General features: G+C 62.7%; 6 protein-coding genes across 6 annotated transcripts; 2 read left to right on the top strand and 4 right to left on the bottom strand.

Annotated features, from left to right (window-relative positions):
- Positions 1-870: 870 nt before the first annotated feature.
- Positions 871-3910, top strand: RHTO_06425 (ser/thr protein phosphatase family; the record flags this gene model as incomplete). The annotated part of the gene is made up of 3 exons (XM_016420086.1): positions 871-1627; positions 1707-3072; positions 3133-3910. 3 exons carry the CDS (start codon positions 871-873, stop codon positions 3908-3910), a joined length of 2901 nt encoding a protein of 966 aa, XP_016269501.1.
- Positions 3911-4108: 198 nt separating this feature from the next.
- Positions 4109-5177, bottom strand: RHTO_06424 (uncharacterized protein; the record flags this gene model as incomplete). The annotated part of the gene is made up of 4 exons (XM_016420085.1): positions 4109-4158; positions 4238-4406; positions 4462-4591; positions 4654-5177. 4 exons carry the CDS (start codon positions 5175-5177, stop codon positions 4109-4111), a joined length of 873 nt encoding a protein of 290 aa, XP_016269500.1.
- Positions 5178-5275: 98 nt separating this feature from the next.
- On the top strand, positions 5276-6340 carry RHTO_06423 (VanZ-like domain protein; the record flags this gene model as incomplete). Its single annotated transcript, XM_016420084.1, has 4 exons — positions 5276-5428; positions 5489-5538; positions 5648-5838; positions 5904-6340. 4 exons carry the CDS (start codon positions 5276-5278, stop codon positions 6338-6340), a joined length of 831 nt encoding a protein of 276 aa, XP_016269499.1.
- Positions 6341-6508: 168 nt separating this feature from the next.
- RHTO_06422 (YT521-B-like splicing factor) lies at positions 6509-10313 on the bottom strand (the record flags this gene model as incomplete). Its single annotated transcript, XM_016420083.1, has 10 exons — positions 6509-6759; positions 6820-6896; positions 6960-7019; positions 7078-7838; positions 7898-7982; positions 8044-8389; positions 8456-8619; positions 8674-9776; positions 9848-10026; positions 10106-10313. 10 exons carry the CDS (start codon positions 10311-10313, stop codon positions 6509-6511), a joined length of 3234 nt encoding a protein of 1077 aa, XP_016269498.1.
- Positions 10314-11373: 1060 nt separating this feature from the next.
- On the bottom strand, positions 11374-13853 carry RHTO_06421 (GDP-fucose protein O-fucosyltransferase family protein; the record flags this gene model as incomplete). The annotated part of the gene is made up of 5 exons (XM_016420082.1): positions 11374-11490; positions 11556-12182; positions 12239-12696; positions 12752-12976; positions 13034-13853. 5 exons carry the CDS (start codon positions 13851-13853, stop codon positions 11374-11376), a joined length of 2247 nt encoding a protein of 748 aa, XP_016269497.1.
- Positions 13854-14112: 259 nt separating this feature from the next.
- Positions 14113-15774, bottom strand: RHTO_06420 (RNA polymerase II accessory factor, Cdc73 family protein; the record flags this gene model as incomplete). The annotated part of the gene is made up of 6 exons (XM_016420081.1): positions 14113-14214; positions 14269-14345; positions 14409-14497; positions 14561-14785; positions 14848-15062; positions 15124-15774. 6 exons carry the CDS (start codon positions 15772-15774, stop codon positions 14113-14115), a joined length of 1359 nt encoding a protein of 452 aa, XP_016269496.1.
- Positions 15775-16193: the final 419 nt, after the last annotated feature.

Genomic DNA, 16193 nt, shown 5'->3' with positions numbered 1-16193 from the left:
TGCGGGAATTTGGGGGTGTTGGATTGATGAGAAGGCTGTGCGGAGTGCGAGCGGGAGTCAGCGCTGGGGTCCTTCGGTTGGCGTCCACAATGCTGCGGTGGTCCGTCACAGTGCTCTTGTCGCTCGGCAGGTCCAGCTGAGCCGTGCAGAGTGCGGGCTAGGGAACGGCGGTTGTTCGAGGCGATGAAGCGGGAGTTGGGCGACGGTGGACGCACCTGGAGCTGGGCGAGCGAGTCGGGTGGGTTGCGAGTGTGCTGGTGGTGTGTGTGCGGGTGTAGCTTGTGTACGAGTTCGGCTGAGCGGGTGGAAGAGGGTGAAGAGGACTGCGACGCTCCGCCGTCTCGTCAGCACCCCGAGGGAAAAATCGCAGAGTAGCTCGGAATGCGTACGAGGGTGTCACAAGCAGTGCAGTCTAGTCAGAACGGCTCCTGATGTAGTGCGAGAGGAGAACCGGGTTGTAATGGGCTGAATACAGCTCGTGTTTGTAATGAGCTGAATACAACGAGGGGACCTTCCTCGTTCGGGCCTTGGTCGTCGACCAGCCACGCACTCCGTTCCACCTCAAAGCCTCCTGGCTGGATTGTCAGACTCCAGACAATGTACTCGTGCTAAGCAACCCACATTAATCCCGCTCGGCCATCTTGCCAGCCTCTCTCTCCCGCTCCTCTCGTTTCTTCCTCATCTCGCTCGCTGTCCTCGTCTTTGCTTGCGACTGACTGCTGTATTCTGAGCGCTCTCGAGAGCCTGCGTGCTCTGAGCTGTCCTATAGCGACTCTGCCATCTCGCGCAGACGTACGTCCTCCTCCTCCTCCCCACTCCTCATGTCTCTCCCTCGCTGACCCTTCCGTCTCCCTCTCCAGCGATTTCAGCATGTCCAACCCCTCCAGCTCCCGTCTCCACCGGCGCACCTCGTCCGCCGCGCTCCACACATCCTACACCCCCCTCGTCGGCGGGCCAGGCGACATCGCCTCCTCACTCGACCCGGCGCCGGCCTTCTCGAGCGCGACTGCGCCGCACAGTCGGAGCGTCTCTCTCGGATACGCTGAAGTCGATGCAGAAGACGTGGACGAGAAGAAGGACGACGAGGGAGAGGAGAAAGACGGCTTGATCCCGCGGTACAACAACCCCTCGCGACTCGGCTCAGGCGCGGGAGGGTGGCGCTCCGTCCCTTCTCGCAAGCGCCGAGGGGGAGGAGGGTGGTGGAAGTGCAAGCTTTTCCTCGTCTTCCTCGTCGCGACGGCGGTGGGAGGACTGGTCTGGTACTGGTTCTTTGCGCCGCCTTCGACGAGGGACGCGATGGAGGAGGTTAAGGGGTGGTGGAGTGCGTTCAGGAGTGGGACCACGAGTGCAGCGGGCCCGCAAGAAACGGGAGTCGGATGGAGCGGCCTCAAGGTGGACGAAATCAACTGGACCACAACTACGCCCGCAGCGTCTCACTCTCACGCCCGTTCGACTGCCGCCGCATCGACCAGGTTCCGCGTTGCCGCCGCTCGTCCAACCTCTCTCTCGACAGCATCACACTTCGCCCACGTCGAGCAGGCGATCAAGAACGGCTCGTTGGGCGCTTACAAGTGGCATGCGGTCTTGCCGCGCATCGAGGGGGAAAACGGACGAGTGATCGTCGTTGGTGCGTCTTGTCGCGCTCTCTCACTCCTTCCCTCTTGTGAGCGGAAGTGACTGATCCAAATTGCGAGGACGGCGTACAGGCGACGTCCACGGCACGCACCGCTCGCTCCTCTCCCTCCTCTCCCACCTGCACTACACCCCCTCCTCTTCCCCCCGCTCCAGCGATGTATTGATCCACACCGGCGACCTCCCGCACAAATCGTCCCTCGCCTCCTCCCTCTCCACCATCTCCCTCCTCCGCCAACTGGGCGCAAAGGGTGTGAGGGGTAACACGGATCAGAGGGTGATCGAGTGGAGGGTTTGGATGGAAAGTGTTGGGCCGCTCGACCTCTCTACCTTCGAGCAGGAGGAAGGGGGGAGGAAGGCGGGCGCGTATAGGGTGCCGGACCGTTTGAAAGGCGGGCAGAATCCCTCGTTCGGACAGGTGAGGAGGCCCAGTCGGCCTTTGACTGCTGACGAGGAGTACGGGGTGCCTCAGCCGAGGGCGAGGGAGAAGCGCGCGGCGGGAAGTTCGTGGTTTGGCTGGTTGACGGGGGACGAGGAGGAGGAGTTTGAGAGTGCCGAAGCGGATGCGGAGTTGTTGCAGGAGTTGAGCAGCACCGCGAGGGTGGAGGAAGAGCAGACGAGCGCGGTGAAGGAGACGACGGGACGGAGGAGACCTTTCGGGCGGCCCACCTCGACGGGGGCTTCATCCGCTTCGGCCACGACCGCGACACGCTCCTCCGCCGCCTCTCGCCCATCCACGACCTCCTCCTCCTCCTCCGCATCCGACGGCTCCCTCCTCGGCCCTCTCTACTCCCATCTCTCCCCCTCCTTCCCCTCCTCCCGCCTCTACGCACTCAATCTCCCCCTCCCTCCCCCCTCCTCCGGCCTAACCTGGGGCTCTCCCGAATTCGAACTCGCGCGCCACTTGCCCGCCGCTGATTTCCAGTACCTCAAGGATTTGCCGCTCACGTTGTGGGTGGAAGAGTTGGGGAGTTGGGTTGTTCATGCGGGGATGGTTGCGCGCTCGAATTCGTCTACTCTTCAGCATGCAGCGGGAGGGAAAGGATGGTCGGCGCACGACTTTCCCCCAAACGCCATGCTCGACTCGTCCAACCCTCGCGCCTTCGCTCCCTCTTCATCACGCATCTCCCGCCTCCTCCGCTCCTCCTCAAAATGGTCGATCCTCCTTGAGGAACCCAATACCGATCCTTGGACGCTCATGAATCTCCGAACGCTCGAACCCGAGGAGGAGGAGGGACGATGGAGGGTTAGTGCCAAGGGAGGGAGGAAGGCGAGTCAGGGAAGCAGGCCGTGGTGGAAGCTTTGGGAGGAGGAGATGGGCACTTGCGCGAAGCGGGCTGGAGAGAACGAGGAGGAGGACGAGGAGGAAGGCGGATGTGAGGCGGCGGGGATCGTGTATGGGCATTGGGCGGGCCAGGGCCTACAGGTTCACGAGCACTCGTGCGTCGCGTGTCCTCCTCGACTTTCCACTCACTTGCTGACCTTGTTCTGTGCGCTCAGGATTGGCCTCGACACAGGCTGCGTCTACGGCCGCCGCCTCTCGGCTCTCGTCGTTCCGCTCGCCAACTCCTCCCGCTCCTCTACCTTTGCCTCCAGCTCTTCGCACGCATGGAAGTCGTCTCTGTCCGCCTCGACCACCGCCACAACGCGCGGGTCAAACCCCAAGGCGAAAGGAAAGGCGAATTGGCATGGCGGGATGCAGAAGGTTACCGTCTCGGCGCCAGCTCCGTCCGCGACGTCAGCTTCATCGGCTTCCTCTCGCTCCTACGCCTTGCAGGCGACTTCGGCTGCCGGCGCGAAGGCGACGCCCTGGGCTTACGACGGCTACGAAGAAGACGAGCTCGCCTACCCCGACTCTTCTCCCTCAGCCTCCTCCGCCTCCGCCGACTCCGACTCGAAGACGAACTCCAACATTCCCTGGTGGAAACCCTGGAAGCGCGCCCCGCCTCAAGGACGACCCGGTGTCGCTCCTTGGGAAGGAATGGAAGAGCTCCAGGTGGACTTTGACGCGGACGAGGCGGATGAAGAGGAGAAGATGGGAGGGATGACGGAGGTTTGGACGGGTGGGAAGAAGGCGAGACCGACTGCGTCTAGGACGACGAGCCCGAGCGCTGTTGCGACACCAAGTCTAACGACGCCGTCGCTTTCGGCGCTACTGGCGGAGGCCGCGGACGAGCTCGACTCGAGCGCGTTCCATGAACGGCGGGTTACGCTTCACAACGGACGGACGGGGCAGATCGTTAGCGTTGACTGTGCGGGAGAGGTCGAGGTGGATTGAGCGAGGCGAGTTGACGGCCGTGTATCCCTTTACATACCCACGCTCTCGCTGGTTCGAAGCAACTCTGTAGCATCCTTTCGAACGTGCTATCGTTATCTCACGCGAAGTCGTAGCGAATCCGTCGAGAGGGAAGACGATATGTCACAGTGTCTTCGTTTTGCGAGGCTGCTGCCGGACAGTCTACGACTCGCCACCGCCTCAGATCCGCACCGACGTGTCCCTCTTCGTCAAGTTGCGCAGATCTTGTTCTGTGCACGGTGAAGCACTCGGATCAGCTTCCGGGGTTCAGGACGCTTGAGGACCGAACGAGCGAGCTCGCCGACGCACCTATTCCCCACACATGCGCCCTCAAATTCAACACCTCCAAGTGCTCGCTTTCGAACAACTTGGTGTACTCGCCGCGGAGCGAGTCGACCTGCTTCTTTGTCGCGGAGGAGGACTCGAGTTTCGAGATGGCGGATTCGAGGGAGGAGATGCGCGACAGGTGGGTTGACATCTGCTCATGGACAAGGTCAGTCGAGAAGGAGGAAATGGGCGCGGGACGAACGCACTTGAGTGGTACTTCGCTTGAGTTCGTCAACGCTCAGCAGCAGCGCCGAACTCGCTTGCTTGTAATCGTCCAGCAGGCGGAAGTAGCCGTACCCTCCGACGAGCGAGACGCCGAGCAGGAAGCCGATCAAGCTGCGAGACGGCAAGAAGTCAGCAGGCGACGAAGAACCAAGTAGAGAGAGAGAGAGACGCACCCGCCGCGGAAGGCTCCGACTGGTCGCCTCACTCTCGCCATGGGCGCCTGCACCTCTTCCCTCGGTTCTTCATGCAACACTGGTCGCTTCACGCTCGCCGCCGCCGCATCCGTCTCCACCGGGGCAGAAGTGCCCGTCGCGAAACCGTCCTTGCGCTCGCTCGCCAGCGGTTTGCCGTAGGGGAAAGCCTCGCCAGTCCCTCCGCTTGTCGCTGCCGACGGTCCAGAGCTGGCATACAGCGCTTCCCCGCTCGTCTGCGCGCTTGCCGACGAGGACGGAGTGATTCCCGTAGATGTCGCCGACCCGCTCGTGCCCGCCTGACCCGCCGAGACACCCTGTTCGGCGTACAGCGCGTCTGCGGTGGTCTGCGCCGACTCTCGAGCCGCTGCTGCGCCGTGCGGAGGTTGTTGCTGTTGCCGGATTGATGAGGAGGTGGAGACGAAACGGAAAGACGGGAGGAAGGGCGTGCGGGCAGCTTGTGCCAGCAGCGATCGTCCAGAATGCACTCCTGATCGTCCGAGCATCCCGGCCAGCTTCAGTCGAGGTGAAGAGACGAATCCTCACCTCGTCGTCGTCGTTGGACCCGAACACCTCACTTGCTCGCGCTCACAACGCTTGGGCCATGCCAGCGCCCATCAGGCTACCTTCGGAACGCTCGTCAAACCCGCTCGCCCAATCCTGGGCTCGCCTGAAGCGGGTGCGAGGGCTGCGAGACCTGCACGCCTGGTCGCTTCGATCCTTCCCTCTGGGCGACCTGCCTCTGCGGATACGGCCGGTGAGTGCAGCCAGGCTCCTTTGGAGAGACTACGGCTGAAACGAGACGGTTCTCCGGCAGGTCTTCGTCGTCTACACCTTCCTTACCCTCGTCGTTCTTTCGCTCCTCGGGTGAGTCCTGGCCCGTTCCAGCTCTCTTTATCGCACTGCACAACATGTACAAGGCGAACAGAGTGCCCGCTAACGCTCGCCATGCTCTCACATCGCTTCGGACCCGCAGATTTCATCCAACGCTCGCGCACCACCTCGCCCCTCCGTCCGTCCCGTTCAGCGACAAAGTCCTCCACTTTGTTTGCTTCTTCTGCGCCACCGCACTCTTCTACACATGCTGGGTCGTCGAGGAGCAAGCGCGGAGAGTCTGGTTCTGGCGGTGGTGGAACGAACTAAGCAGCGCAGTCGTTTGTCTCGGCTGTGCGTCGCGTGGTCTCTCTTCCTCGCTCATAAGTTGTCCACTGACGCTTAAAGTCCACACGCAGTCGGCGGCATCCTCTCGGAATTCGTCCAAGCGCTCCTCCCCTCACACACCTTCCAGCCAGGCGACATCCTCGCGAACCTCCTCGGCTCATCTCTCGCCATCTTCCTCTGCTCGCACTACTCGCGCGAACGACGGCGAGAACGGGAACTGCGAAGGTTGTACGACGAGTTGGGCGAGATGAGCGAGAGCGAGGGAGAAGAGGAGGAGGGGTTGATAGGCGCGAGGGAGGAGAGGGAGATGGAGGAGGGACGGAAGCAGGGAGGTACGGAGGAGCGCAGGCTGGCAAGTGTCGCGAGCGGTTTGGGCAGCCGCGCGCAGCGGAAGGAGGCGCAGGATCCGTGGAGCGCAAGGGAGGACGAGATCTTTGGCCTGGGCGGCGACGACGAGGACGACGAGCCAGCGCCAGCCGGGCGGCGACGAGACGACGGGCCTCTCTAGACGCTAAGTCTTGCAATGTACCACTATTCACTCGACAGACGGCAGGCCCGAGGGGAGATGATGAAGAGACTCGTGTGTTGCGATTCAAAATGAAGGGATATCACGGCGTGTATGTTGTGGGGTATCCACTCAAAATGCGCATAGGGTATCTTTTTGGCTCCTCCTTCGTCACCGCTCACTTCCACTTGCACTCCCGCTTCCCGCCGCGACCATGCCACTCACCTGTCGCGGCGTCGTTCCCTCGTCGTCCTGCTTCCGCAAAGCGGACGTGCCCGCACCGGGGTAGAGAGGCTGAGGACTCGCTGGTCGCAGCGGGACTTCAACCTTCTCTCCCGCCGAAGAGGGAGGCGCGACCTCGTCCGACCGCCAGAACTCGTTGAGGAGCAGCTCGCCCGCAGTAGGCTCGAGTTCGGTGCCATCTGTGAACCGAGGAACCGGTCAACACTAGCTTGAGAAGGGGGACTTGGGCTGTGACGAACCGCGCGAGATTTTGACTTCTCGGTTTCCGTTGAACGAGTTGCGAATGTGGCGCGAGCGAGAGAACGGAAGCTTCTTGCTGCACGAGGAGAGAAGGGTCAGCCTCGCCCTGGACAGGAGGAGGTAGCGAAGAGAGACGCACACAGCAATCCAGTCAACGGCGAAGGGCGTTCCCCAGGAGCTGTGCCGATTGTCGCCCGCGCTGCAAGCACCCAATTGTCAGCACCAGCTTGTAGAGCGAGGAGGAGCCTCGCACGCACCTCTTCTCGTCACCAGCAGCCGGCGCACCAATCGTCCCCGAGCTGCCGTTGCTCTTCCGGCTCTCGTCGATAGCCGCCTCCATCTTTTCCAGCTTGGCGTTCCTCGCCTCCGCCGCAGCCGCAAAGATTCCCTTCGTCGGGCTCTCCGCCTCCTCCTTGGCCGTCGGACGCTGGACGTCCCCAACCTTTGTAGGGGCGACATCGAAACTAGCTGCTCGACGCTGCTTGGCTTGCGCCGCGACGTCCGGCGGGAGATGGAGGTTCTCGGCCGTCTCGAGCGCCATGAGGTCCTGCGAGCGGGACATGGCCCGTTGCGCCGAATCGGGCACAGCAACCGCGAGCGAGGCAGGCGCAGAGTTACCCTCCGCGCCGCCTGCTTTGACAGGAACGGCGAGCGAGCCTCCTTGGACGGGCGTGGTGGTGGACGAATCGAGGATCACGGCGGATGAGGGGGTGATGACGGGCGGAGACTGGTCCGCCCAGCGGTGTTCGGAAGGCGAGAAGAGATGCGTCGCGGCAGGCGCAGAGGCGGTCTCGTCCGTCTCTTCGAGGATCGTCGCCGAGCGCTGCGACTTGCGCAAGTCGGCCGACTTTTCGCCCGCAGACGAGGTGAACGAGAACCGGGACGAGCGAGACGACGAGCCGCCTGCGCCGCCAACTGGACCTGAGAGGCGTGCGTAACCGAACCAGCAGCCCGAGCCGTTTGCGCTGAAGATGAGGTAGACGCTGCGAGCCGTGCGGAAGGCCTGTTGCAAGACCGGCTGCACGGAGACGCTGATTGTCAGCGGATCGGTGAAAGGGCCAGTCGCGCGAAAAGCACCTCATTGTGCGGCTGCGTAGCCCAGACGCCCGTCTCGACCGACTTGCGCAAGTCCGCCTCGTCATGGCTCTTGAGGATGAAATACCTGCTCGCCCTCGTCCATCAGTCCCTCCCTCGTCGCGAAAGAGAAGCGAGGCGCGACTCACCTTCGCTCAAAGTGCTTGGCGAGGAAAGTGCTCGTCGTACTAGTCGAGCCAATACTCGACGCTCCAGCACTCATCCTCCTGCCCTTGACCCCCTCGACCTCCTCCGTCTCCGAGCGCGCAATCTCCCTCTGCCGTTCCGCCATCCTGACCTGCTGTTCCCTGACGAAAGCCCTATGCATCCCGCCCATCCTCTGAGCCCCAACGCCGGATTTCGCATCGTCTTCGTGTTTGCGCACGCGGCAGACGAGCGGCTTGCACCGTGGGTCGTCCGAGCGGAGAGAGGTCCCGTTCGTGACGGCGATGGCGTGGTGGAGGTGCAAGTTCGAGACGTAGTTGACAAAGGCGCCTGTTCCCCCCATCACCTCCCTCATCAGTACACCGTCTCCGCGAGAGAAGCAAGAAGGGGACGCACAGTTCGACCTCGTAATCAGATGAATCGACTCGACGCCCGTACTGTCCAACTCGAGTCCCGCCTCGTTCGGACTGATCGTGATCCCGCACTCGCGAGGGGTTGGACGGGTCTGGAAGAATTGCCAGAGCTCGGCGTGTGAGGCGTCCGAGGGTACGTTGCCGACCCTATCTCACAGCGCGTCAGTATGCGTGAGAGAGGAGGAAGGGAAGGGGACGAACCAGAGTGCATGAGGGGAATGAGCGGGTGGTCGAGGGAGGTCTTTCCGTCCGCCGTACGCTTCTCCTCGTCTTGGCGCGCCAGGCGAGACCTGACTCGCTCCAGCGGCCGAAAAGACGGGCGAGAAATGCGACGAGGGGGAGATGAGGTGCATACTTGGCGACGAACCAGCGAAGGATGCGCGACGAGACGGAGGAGAAAGAGGGTAGGGCGCTGGAGGAGCGGGTGAGGGAAAGCCGAACGAGGAGGGAAGGCCGGTTGAGAGGGGGGAGGAAATACTTGAGCGTGCGGAGATGGGATAGGCGATCTCGCTTTCTCCTGGGTCGGGCGAGGGTCTTTGCGCTGGTGCAGGCGGGGGAGGCGCGCGTTGCTGCTGGAGTTGGGCGGCGTGGAAGGGCGAGGAAAAGTACACGGGTTGATAGGGCGCTGCCTGCGAAGGCTGAGGCGGGGGCGGAGAAGGATACACGGCGCCTTGCGGCGGTTGTTGGGGATACACGTAGACGGGCTGGAAGTACGGCTGCTGAGACTGGGCTTGGTGCGGAGGCGGAGGCGGGGCAGGAGGGTAGGCGACTGGATTCCCATCGTGGTCGTAAACGACGTTCCCTTCGTGGTTGACCAGTAGCTGCGTCGGAACTGGCACGGGCGCAGTACTGGCGTAGTAAGGCGCGTACGGAGCCGGTGCGGGGGAAGGGACGGTGCAGTAGGTGATCTGGGGAGCGGGAGCGGCGGGCGAGTAGGTCGTGTACGGCACGGCCGATGCTTGAGGGTAGACCAGCTGGTGGTAAATCGGTTGCGTTGCAGGCTGTTGGGGCGCGTATTGCGCGTAGAACGCCGCTTGTGCCGATGGGGGAGGGAAGCCTTGTGGCGCCGACATCCCGTGGTGGCCATGGAAGACCATATCCGACGACGAGGAGGCGGAAGGCGACCGTGCGCCCGACGACGCCTGCGACGAGACTTGGCGCGAGTGCGCAAAGTGGACGTGAGGCGTTGCGTACGGGTAGCCTTGCGCGGGATGCTGTGGCGCTTGGTGGCTACCGTATGCGCCAGAGAGGTAGCTCGCAGAGGTCGTCTCAGAGACGTAGGGCGCGCTCCCAACCGATTCGTGCTGTCGTGCCGGCGGAATCCTCGTCAGTCGGTGAAAGGCGTCAACGAGACGAGCGAAAAGGCGTGACGCACGATGCTCGTGTTGCTCGTCGACCGACTCGCCGGCGACCTCGACGAATACGTCGTCGCGAACGAGCTGTGGACGCTGTGCAAGCCCGGACGAGGCGGGTGGTTACCCAGCGCAGAGGCCGAGCGTCCGCCGGTCGTTGCGGTCGAGACGAGTGGCGGCGAGGGGATGGCGACGCTCAGGGCTGCGTGCACGTCCATTCAATCAGTTACGGGGAGACTTTGGATGCGAAGGAACCGCAAGAAACGCTTTGGTAGACGCACCCGCTGGCCTCCCTCCCTGCGTCGGCGTCGCCCCGTTCGCTCGCAGACTCAACGCCGCATCGAGCCTCTTGACAAGTTCAGCCTCGCTCGTCGCTCCGTCTGCGCTCGTCGAGCCCATCTGCGCCTGGGACGAGTTCCCCACCTCGACCTTCCCGCGTCCCGTCTGGTCGTCTCGAGTCCCTGCGTCCGAGTCGGTGGGTGCGCTCATGCAATCGGGAGCTGGGCTCGGCGAGAGATTGCTGGACTAGAGCTGGGTCGTGCTGAGTGCGCTTGAGAAGAGCGAGCGGGCGGGAGAGAGGGAATTGCGAAGGTCGTCACGGGGGAAAGAGAGGACGGGAAGCGGTGGGAGTTGCGTGAGTCGTTTGGGAATATGCTGGTGGTGTTTGTGAGTGGCTAGACGCTGTCGCAGAGAGGCTGGGTGGCGAGAGCGGGGCGTGAGGAGGTGCGGTCGGGTCGAAGGAAGTCGCGCGAGTCGAGAAAAGCGCACTGGCGAGCGATCGAGCGTTGGTCGGCAAGGGCGGATTCGCACGCGAGCAATCCGACCCCCCAAGCAAGGAGTCTGCAGCTGGTCGCAGTCGAGAGCGAGGTGAGCGCCTTGAGAGGTCGACGACGACGACGAAGCACAGCGACGGCAAACGACGAAGCCAGAGCGAGTCTTCGTCGAAAGCCGAGCGAGCATGACGACAGGATCGACATTCGCCCGCAGCCACATGCTTTTTCGAACCCCGCTCGAGTGCCTGAACGACCACGACGCTCTTCCTTTTTCCTCGCGACGACGACCGCTGTCACTCTCCTCGGCCATTCTCTTGCTCGACGACAAGGCTCGGCGTGAAGTGGCGTCGACGGGTCGGGCGGGCAGGCAGATCCAGTCTGCGATGCAACGCGACGACGCGCAGAAACGATGCGAGATGCGAGATGTGTGCAAAGAGCGACGCGGCGGAACGAATAAAACATGCGAAAGTTGTACAAAGCACACTTGAAAGCGTGGCGAAACGACGGCGACGGCGACGGCGACGGCGACGGACGCAAGCGACGACATGCTCGTTAAGCTGCGGAACGGGGTACGAGGCGATAAGCTCGTCAGCTCGAAGGGGTCGCGTTCGATGAGGTAGGTCTTCTTGAGACGATGCCGAGAGCGCAGCAGCGAGTGAAAGAGCACTCACGGCGAGTTCCGAGATTGCCGAGACTGGCTGTCGAGGGCAAGACGAGGTCAGCTCGCCTCTTGCGCGAGGGGCAGCAGAAGCAAATGTACCGCGCGAGGACACTGCTCACTCCCACGTAGCAGCCATCCCCTGCTCGACATAACTCCCGTGCAACGTGCCCACCGTGTACCCGCTGAATGTCGAAGTCGGGGTACCCACAACCTCCGTCGCTCGCGCCGCGATCTGTCCCAACCACGGTCTTGTCAGTTTGTGAACCGTAGGAGAGGCTGAGAGGGGAGGAAGCGGACCTCGGCTTCGAGAAAAGGAAAGAGGTACCGCGCCAGAGGCTGTCCATCCCACTCGCTCACCCACTTCCCTCCTCCTCCCTCTCCGTTCTTAGCGCTCACCAACTCCCCCAACTCCTCCACCAACTCGACAAAGTCACTCAGAAAGAAGACGCAGGGGAACCATCGCATGAAAGGACGGAGAGCTGCGTCGGTCGCGGGAGAGCGAGAGTCGGTCGCGATGTAGAGGGGTGTGTTGAGGGGTGCGAGGTGCGGCGCGAGGAGGGGGTCGTGCAGCGGTGAACGGCAGGTGAGGGGCGGAGAGAGAGCGCGGGAGGGTGGGGCGGTGTGGACTGCACGGCGGGAGAGGGCGGTCGTGCGCCGGAAGACGGACGAAGGCATCTCGAGAGACTCGTCCTCATTGATCGCAAGCTCCTCCTCATCGTCCTTGTCGTCCCATTCCTGCCTATCCCGCTCCTCCTGCCCAAACGCCCGCGCGACCTTCGCCCCGCCCTTCCCCTTCGCCTGACTCGCATGCCCCGCTGATGCCGCCGCCTCAGCAAGCAAGACGTCGATCTGCGCGTTCTTGAGCCCGAATACGTCGTGGACGAGTTTGCGGAAGACGCGTTGCATGTTCTTGATCGCGTCGCGCTGTGCAAACCTCTGTTCGTCAGCCTCGTCGAAAAGGAAGAGAAAAAGGGACGCACCTTAAAGTTCCCATCTCCCACTCGCGCGTGCGCTGCAACGTACGTCCCCAACAACTCCCTGACCTTCCCGCTGATCCCATCAAGCCCATCATTCTGCAACACCACCAAGTCCGCAACATCCTGTACCACTCTCCTATTCTCCTCCTGCACAAACTTCAACCTCGCGCCGCTAAACAAGCTCCCGAATTGGAGTAATCGAGCGGGGGAGGCGCGCAAGTCGGACAACTCGAGGCGGGAGGTGAAGAGTCCTTTGTCTAGCGGTGTTGAGGGGGAGTCGAGGATTTGGTACGAGCGGCGAGTGGGGTCGGGGAAGCGCTGGATTTCGGAGGGAGAGAGGTCGAGGCCGCCGAGAGAGGTGGGGAGGGTGAACAGCGAGTGCGAGGCGTTCCATCGGTCGACGAGGGAGCGGTTTGCGAGGAGAGAAGGCGTGACAAGGTAGTCCCAGCCGACGTAGGTCCCTGCACGCCATCGTTCATCAGCATACGTCACGAGAGACAAGCGAACGAGACGCACAATGAGCCGGATCATCGCACTCCTCGCCTGTCGAAATCTTGCCTGAGTTCGGACTGCTCGCGAACGGGCGAGTCGTCACGCCCGCCTTGCATTCCTCCGAGACGGCGACGCGAACTTTCGGATCGGGTTCCCAGGGGATCGCGGCGCCTAGTCGGGCGGGAGGGAGGAGGAGCGTGCGGTTGAGGAGCTGGGCGAGCGCGAGGGCGTTGACGAGCGACTTGCGTTCTGCGTGACAGATCAGACTCGTTAGTTCTGGTCGAACGAGAGAAGGCAGGGACGCACGGTTGTGGAAGCCCGAGTGGTTCTCGAACGAGAGGAAGCGCATCGAGCGCGAGACTTCCGGGTCTTGCGGAAGTGGTCGAGGGACAGGGTGGACGTTGAGTACGGGCTCCGCTGGCGAAACGGACGAGAGCTCCTCCTCGGCGACCGGCGCCGCTTCGCTCGCCTGCGCAGCCTCCTCAACCCGCAAGTCTCCCTCCGCAGGCGCATCTTCCGGCGCCTGGTCCGTGAACACCGCTTCTAGCTTCTCCTCATCACCGTCGCCTCCGTCTGTGAGCGGTAATCGCACGTCTCCCTCGCTCGCGCCGACCTCTTCCCGCGCCGACCCCTCCTCTACAGCCTCAACATCCGCCTTTCCCGCTCTCCACGCCCAGTTCGTGACATCTCCAAATCCGCTGTACCAACTCTCCTTCTCAGCCGCGACTTCCGCATCACCCGCCGCAGAAGAAGGGTTCGAAGCTCCCCAACTCGCAACCACCACCATAAGGACAAGCGCTCCCACCGCAACCCATTTCCGTCCCGACGATCCAAGCCGCGCAGCTTTTGGCGGTGCTCGAGCTGAGAACGGGCCGAAAGGTGAAGAAGAGGGTGACGAGGGCGAGAGAGGAGCGGGAGAGGAGGTCCGTCGCGAAGGGGTGCTAGGTCGACTTCCTCCCGATCCAGGGGAGTGCGAGCGCGGTAAGAGAGGCTCGTTGACTCCTCCAAAGGCTGCATACGTCGGCGAATGCGGCGGTGAGGCGGTGAGGAACGAGGGAGGGTAGATGGGCGATGAGGAGGAGGTTCGGGGTGAAGGCGTGACGAGGCGTAATGGTGTGGCCGGCATAGGCGCCAGCGACTCTTCTCAGCTGCCTTTGAGCGCACTGGACAGCTCGAGCGGGTGGGAAGGGCTTGAGGACAACCTTCGACGACGACGAGGAGGAACCGCGCTTCGACGTGAGCGATCCTCGTTTATCGTTGTCTGGGGGGGGGGAATAGAAGCAGTAGGGAACCCTTGACAGCGTCACACAGGCGCAGGAGACGAGCGGGACGAGGGAGGACGAGAGAGAGACCTGAGCGCGATCATCCATTGCACGCGATCTCGCTCAGAACGACAACCAAGGCTTGTTCGCCTGGATCCACGTCTCGAGACTGCGCCAGAAGTCGGCAACGACGCTCTTGTCGATGTGGCGCTTGTGAGGATCGATCTGCGCGAAGCCGCGTCAGTTCGAGCGCGACGGGGAGGAGGAAAGCAGACGCACTCGCAGCTCGGAGACGTTCCAGCTCCTGACCTTGGCATTCACAGGGTCGGTCGTCCATTGAGGGTACATGCCCTTGACTGCGAATGGTTGACGGTCAGCTTGAGTCAAGAGTCAAGAGATGGGTAGGCAAGGAGACGCACCGTGGTGGAACAGCTCCTTCGGCTCCTTCCACTTGTAAGGCTTGAACTGCCACTCCTGCCCAGTCGTCATGACGCACACTACTCGGTCCCTGCGCAAGGCCAACAGGCTGCGTCAGTCCCGTCGCGTCGGGAAGCGAAACTCAACAACTCACCAAGCCTCATCCAGCTTTCCCGCTCCACCAAACTTGCTCAGCGCCTCGACCGAGTCGACGACAAAGTACCGCGCGTGTCGTGTCGCGGCGGTGTTGGCGGCAGCCGCGGAGGAGGAGGACGAGGCGGATGCGCGGGCGTGGTTCACTTGCACGACGTCTTCGGCGATGTAGCCTGAGACGTTGCCGCCCGAGGCGAGGCGGCGGGCCTCTTCGGATGGAATGAAGCTGCGCGGCGCAGAACGCGAGTCAGTCAAATAAGGAGCAGATCGGATCGCGCGGCAACATACCGCGCCTCTTCGAGGAACTGCTTGACGTTGTGCATGGTGATGAGCGCAGTCGAGGATGGCGAGATCATGATGATTGGGTTGAGCTGCTTCTTCTTTTGCGGTCGTGCGGCGGGAGCGGAGGGCGTGGCGGATTGCGCAGACGGCTGTTTCCGCTGCTGGTCGTCGCGCATTTGTTTCAGTCGAGGCGCGACGAGCGAGAGGACCGATTCGAAGTTCTGCGCAAGTTCTCAAGTCAATTGAGAAGCACATGCGAGAAAGAGCGGAAGCTAAACGCACGTTGATGCGCTCCCCTCGCAGGACCGTTTCGCGGTTGTGGTACACCGCGCCCGTCTTTTCGTACTTCTTCTCGCCCGGCCCGACCACAAACCCGTACGGTGCACCCTCCACGATGGCCGCCATCTTCTTGACCTTCTCCTGGTCGTCCTTGTCCGGCACATACCGCTGCTTCTTCATAGGCGGCGCCCCCCCCGCCGTTCCAGGCGCCGCGCCCGCACTCGCGCCCGCCACCTCGTCCTCCGCCTCCCTCTTTGCCGACGCAGGCGAAGGCCTAACTCGTCCTTCAGGTCCCTCTTCCGGCCCATTCCCGCTCAAGTAGTCCAACACGACCCTACGCTCTGTGATCGGGATGGCGCCCACACCCGCCTCGGTCGTCTTCCGCATGTACAATCCGGGATTCGCCTCGCGCTCATTGTAGCCGAACAGCAGCGACTGGAGGTCGAATGTCGGCGCGGCGGGGTTGGTGGGGTCTGCATTTGCGTCGACCAGGAAGCGCGTGGGAGTGTTCTTGGGCAGGACGACGGAGCCGAGTGAGATGGATTCGGCGGACTTTAGGTCGAAGACTTCGGTGCCGGAGGACGAGAGGAGTGAGATCGGTTGGTTCGAGGTGAGAGCGCGACGGAGGACGATGAGGGGGTCTTGGGAAGCCATGGCGGGTGTACTCGGATAGCTTGCGGGCTCAGTGGAGCCTCGTACAAGCTTGTAAAGCTGAGTGAGCCGAAGTGGTTCAGGCTGAGGAGCGCCAACCGGGACGAGGAGAGGGTTGGACGCGGTTGGACAGCAACAGCTCACCGCTGCGTGCAAGGGTTGCTGAGACTGCTGCTTACAGATCAGTGGAGCTCATGCTAGCGCTCTGGCTTGTCACCAGCCCGCCCCGCTCCGTCTTCGCTGCTCTCGCTCCGACTCGCCAACTTCAGCACCTCTTGCTTCGAACACGGGCTGCAACGCACAAGGCGGCACGATTCGGGGTGGACAGAGGGCTACGAGAATAGAGACGAACGGGTATGCTGCCTCCTGCTTCCGACTGTCGCTTGCCGCGGCCTCATGGACAACTTCCGCCTACGCGCTCT

Source organism: Rhodotorula toruloides (assembly GCF_000320785.1).
Source record: "Rhodotorula toruloides NP11 unplaced genomic scaffold Scaffold40, whole genome shotgun sequence".
Classification (NCBI taxonomy): domain Eukaryota; kingdom Fungi; phylum Basidiomycota; class Microbotryomycetes; order Sporidiobolales; family Sporidiobolaceae; genus Rhodotorula; species Rhodotorula toruloides.
This window is presented reverse-complemented; position numbering and strand designations above follow the sequence as displayed.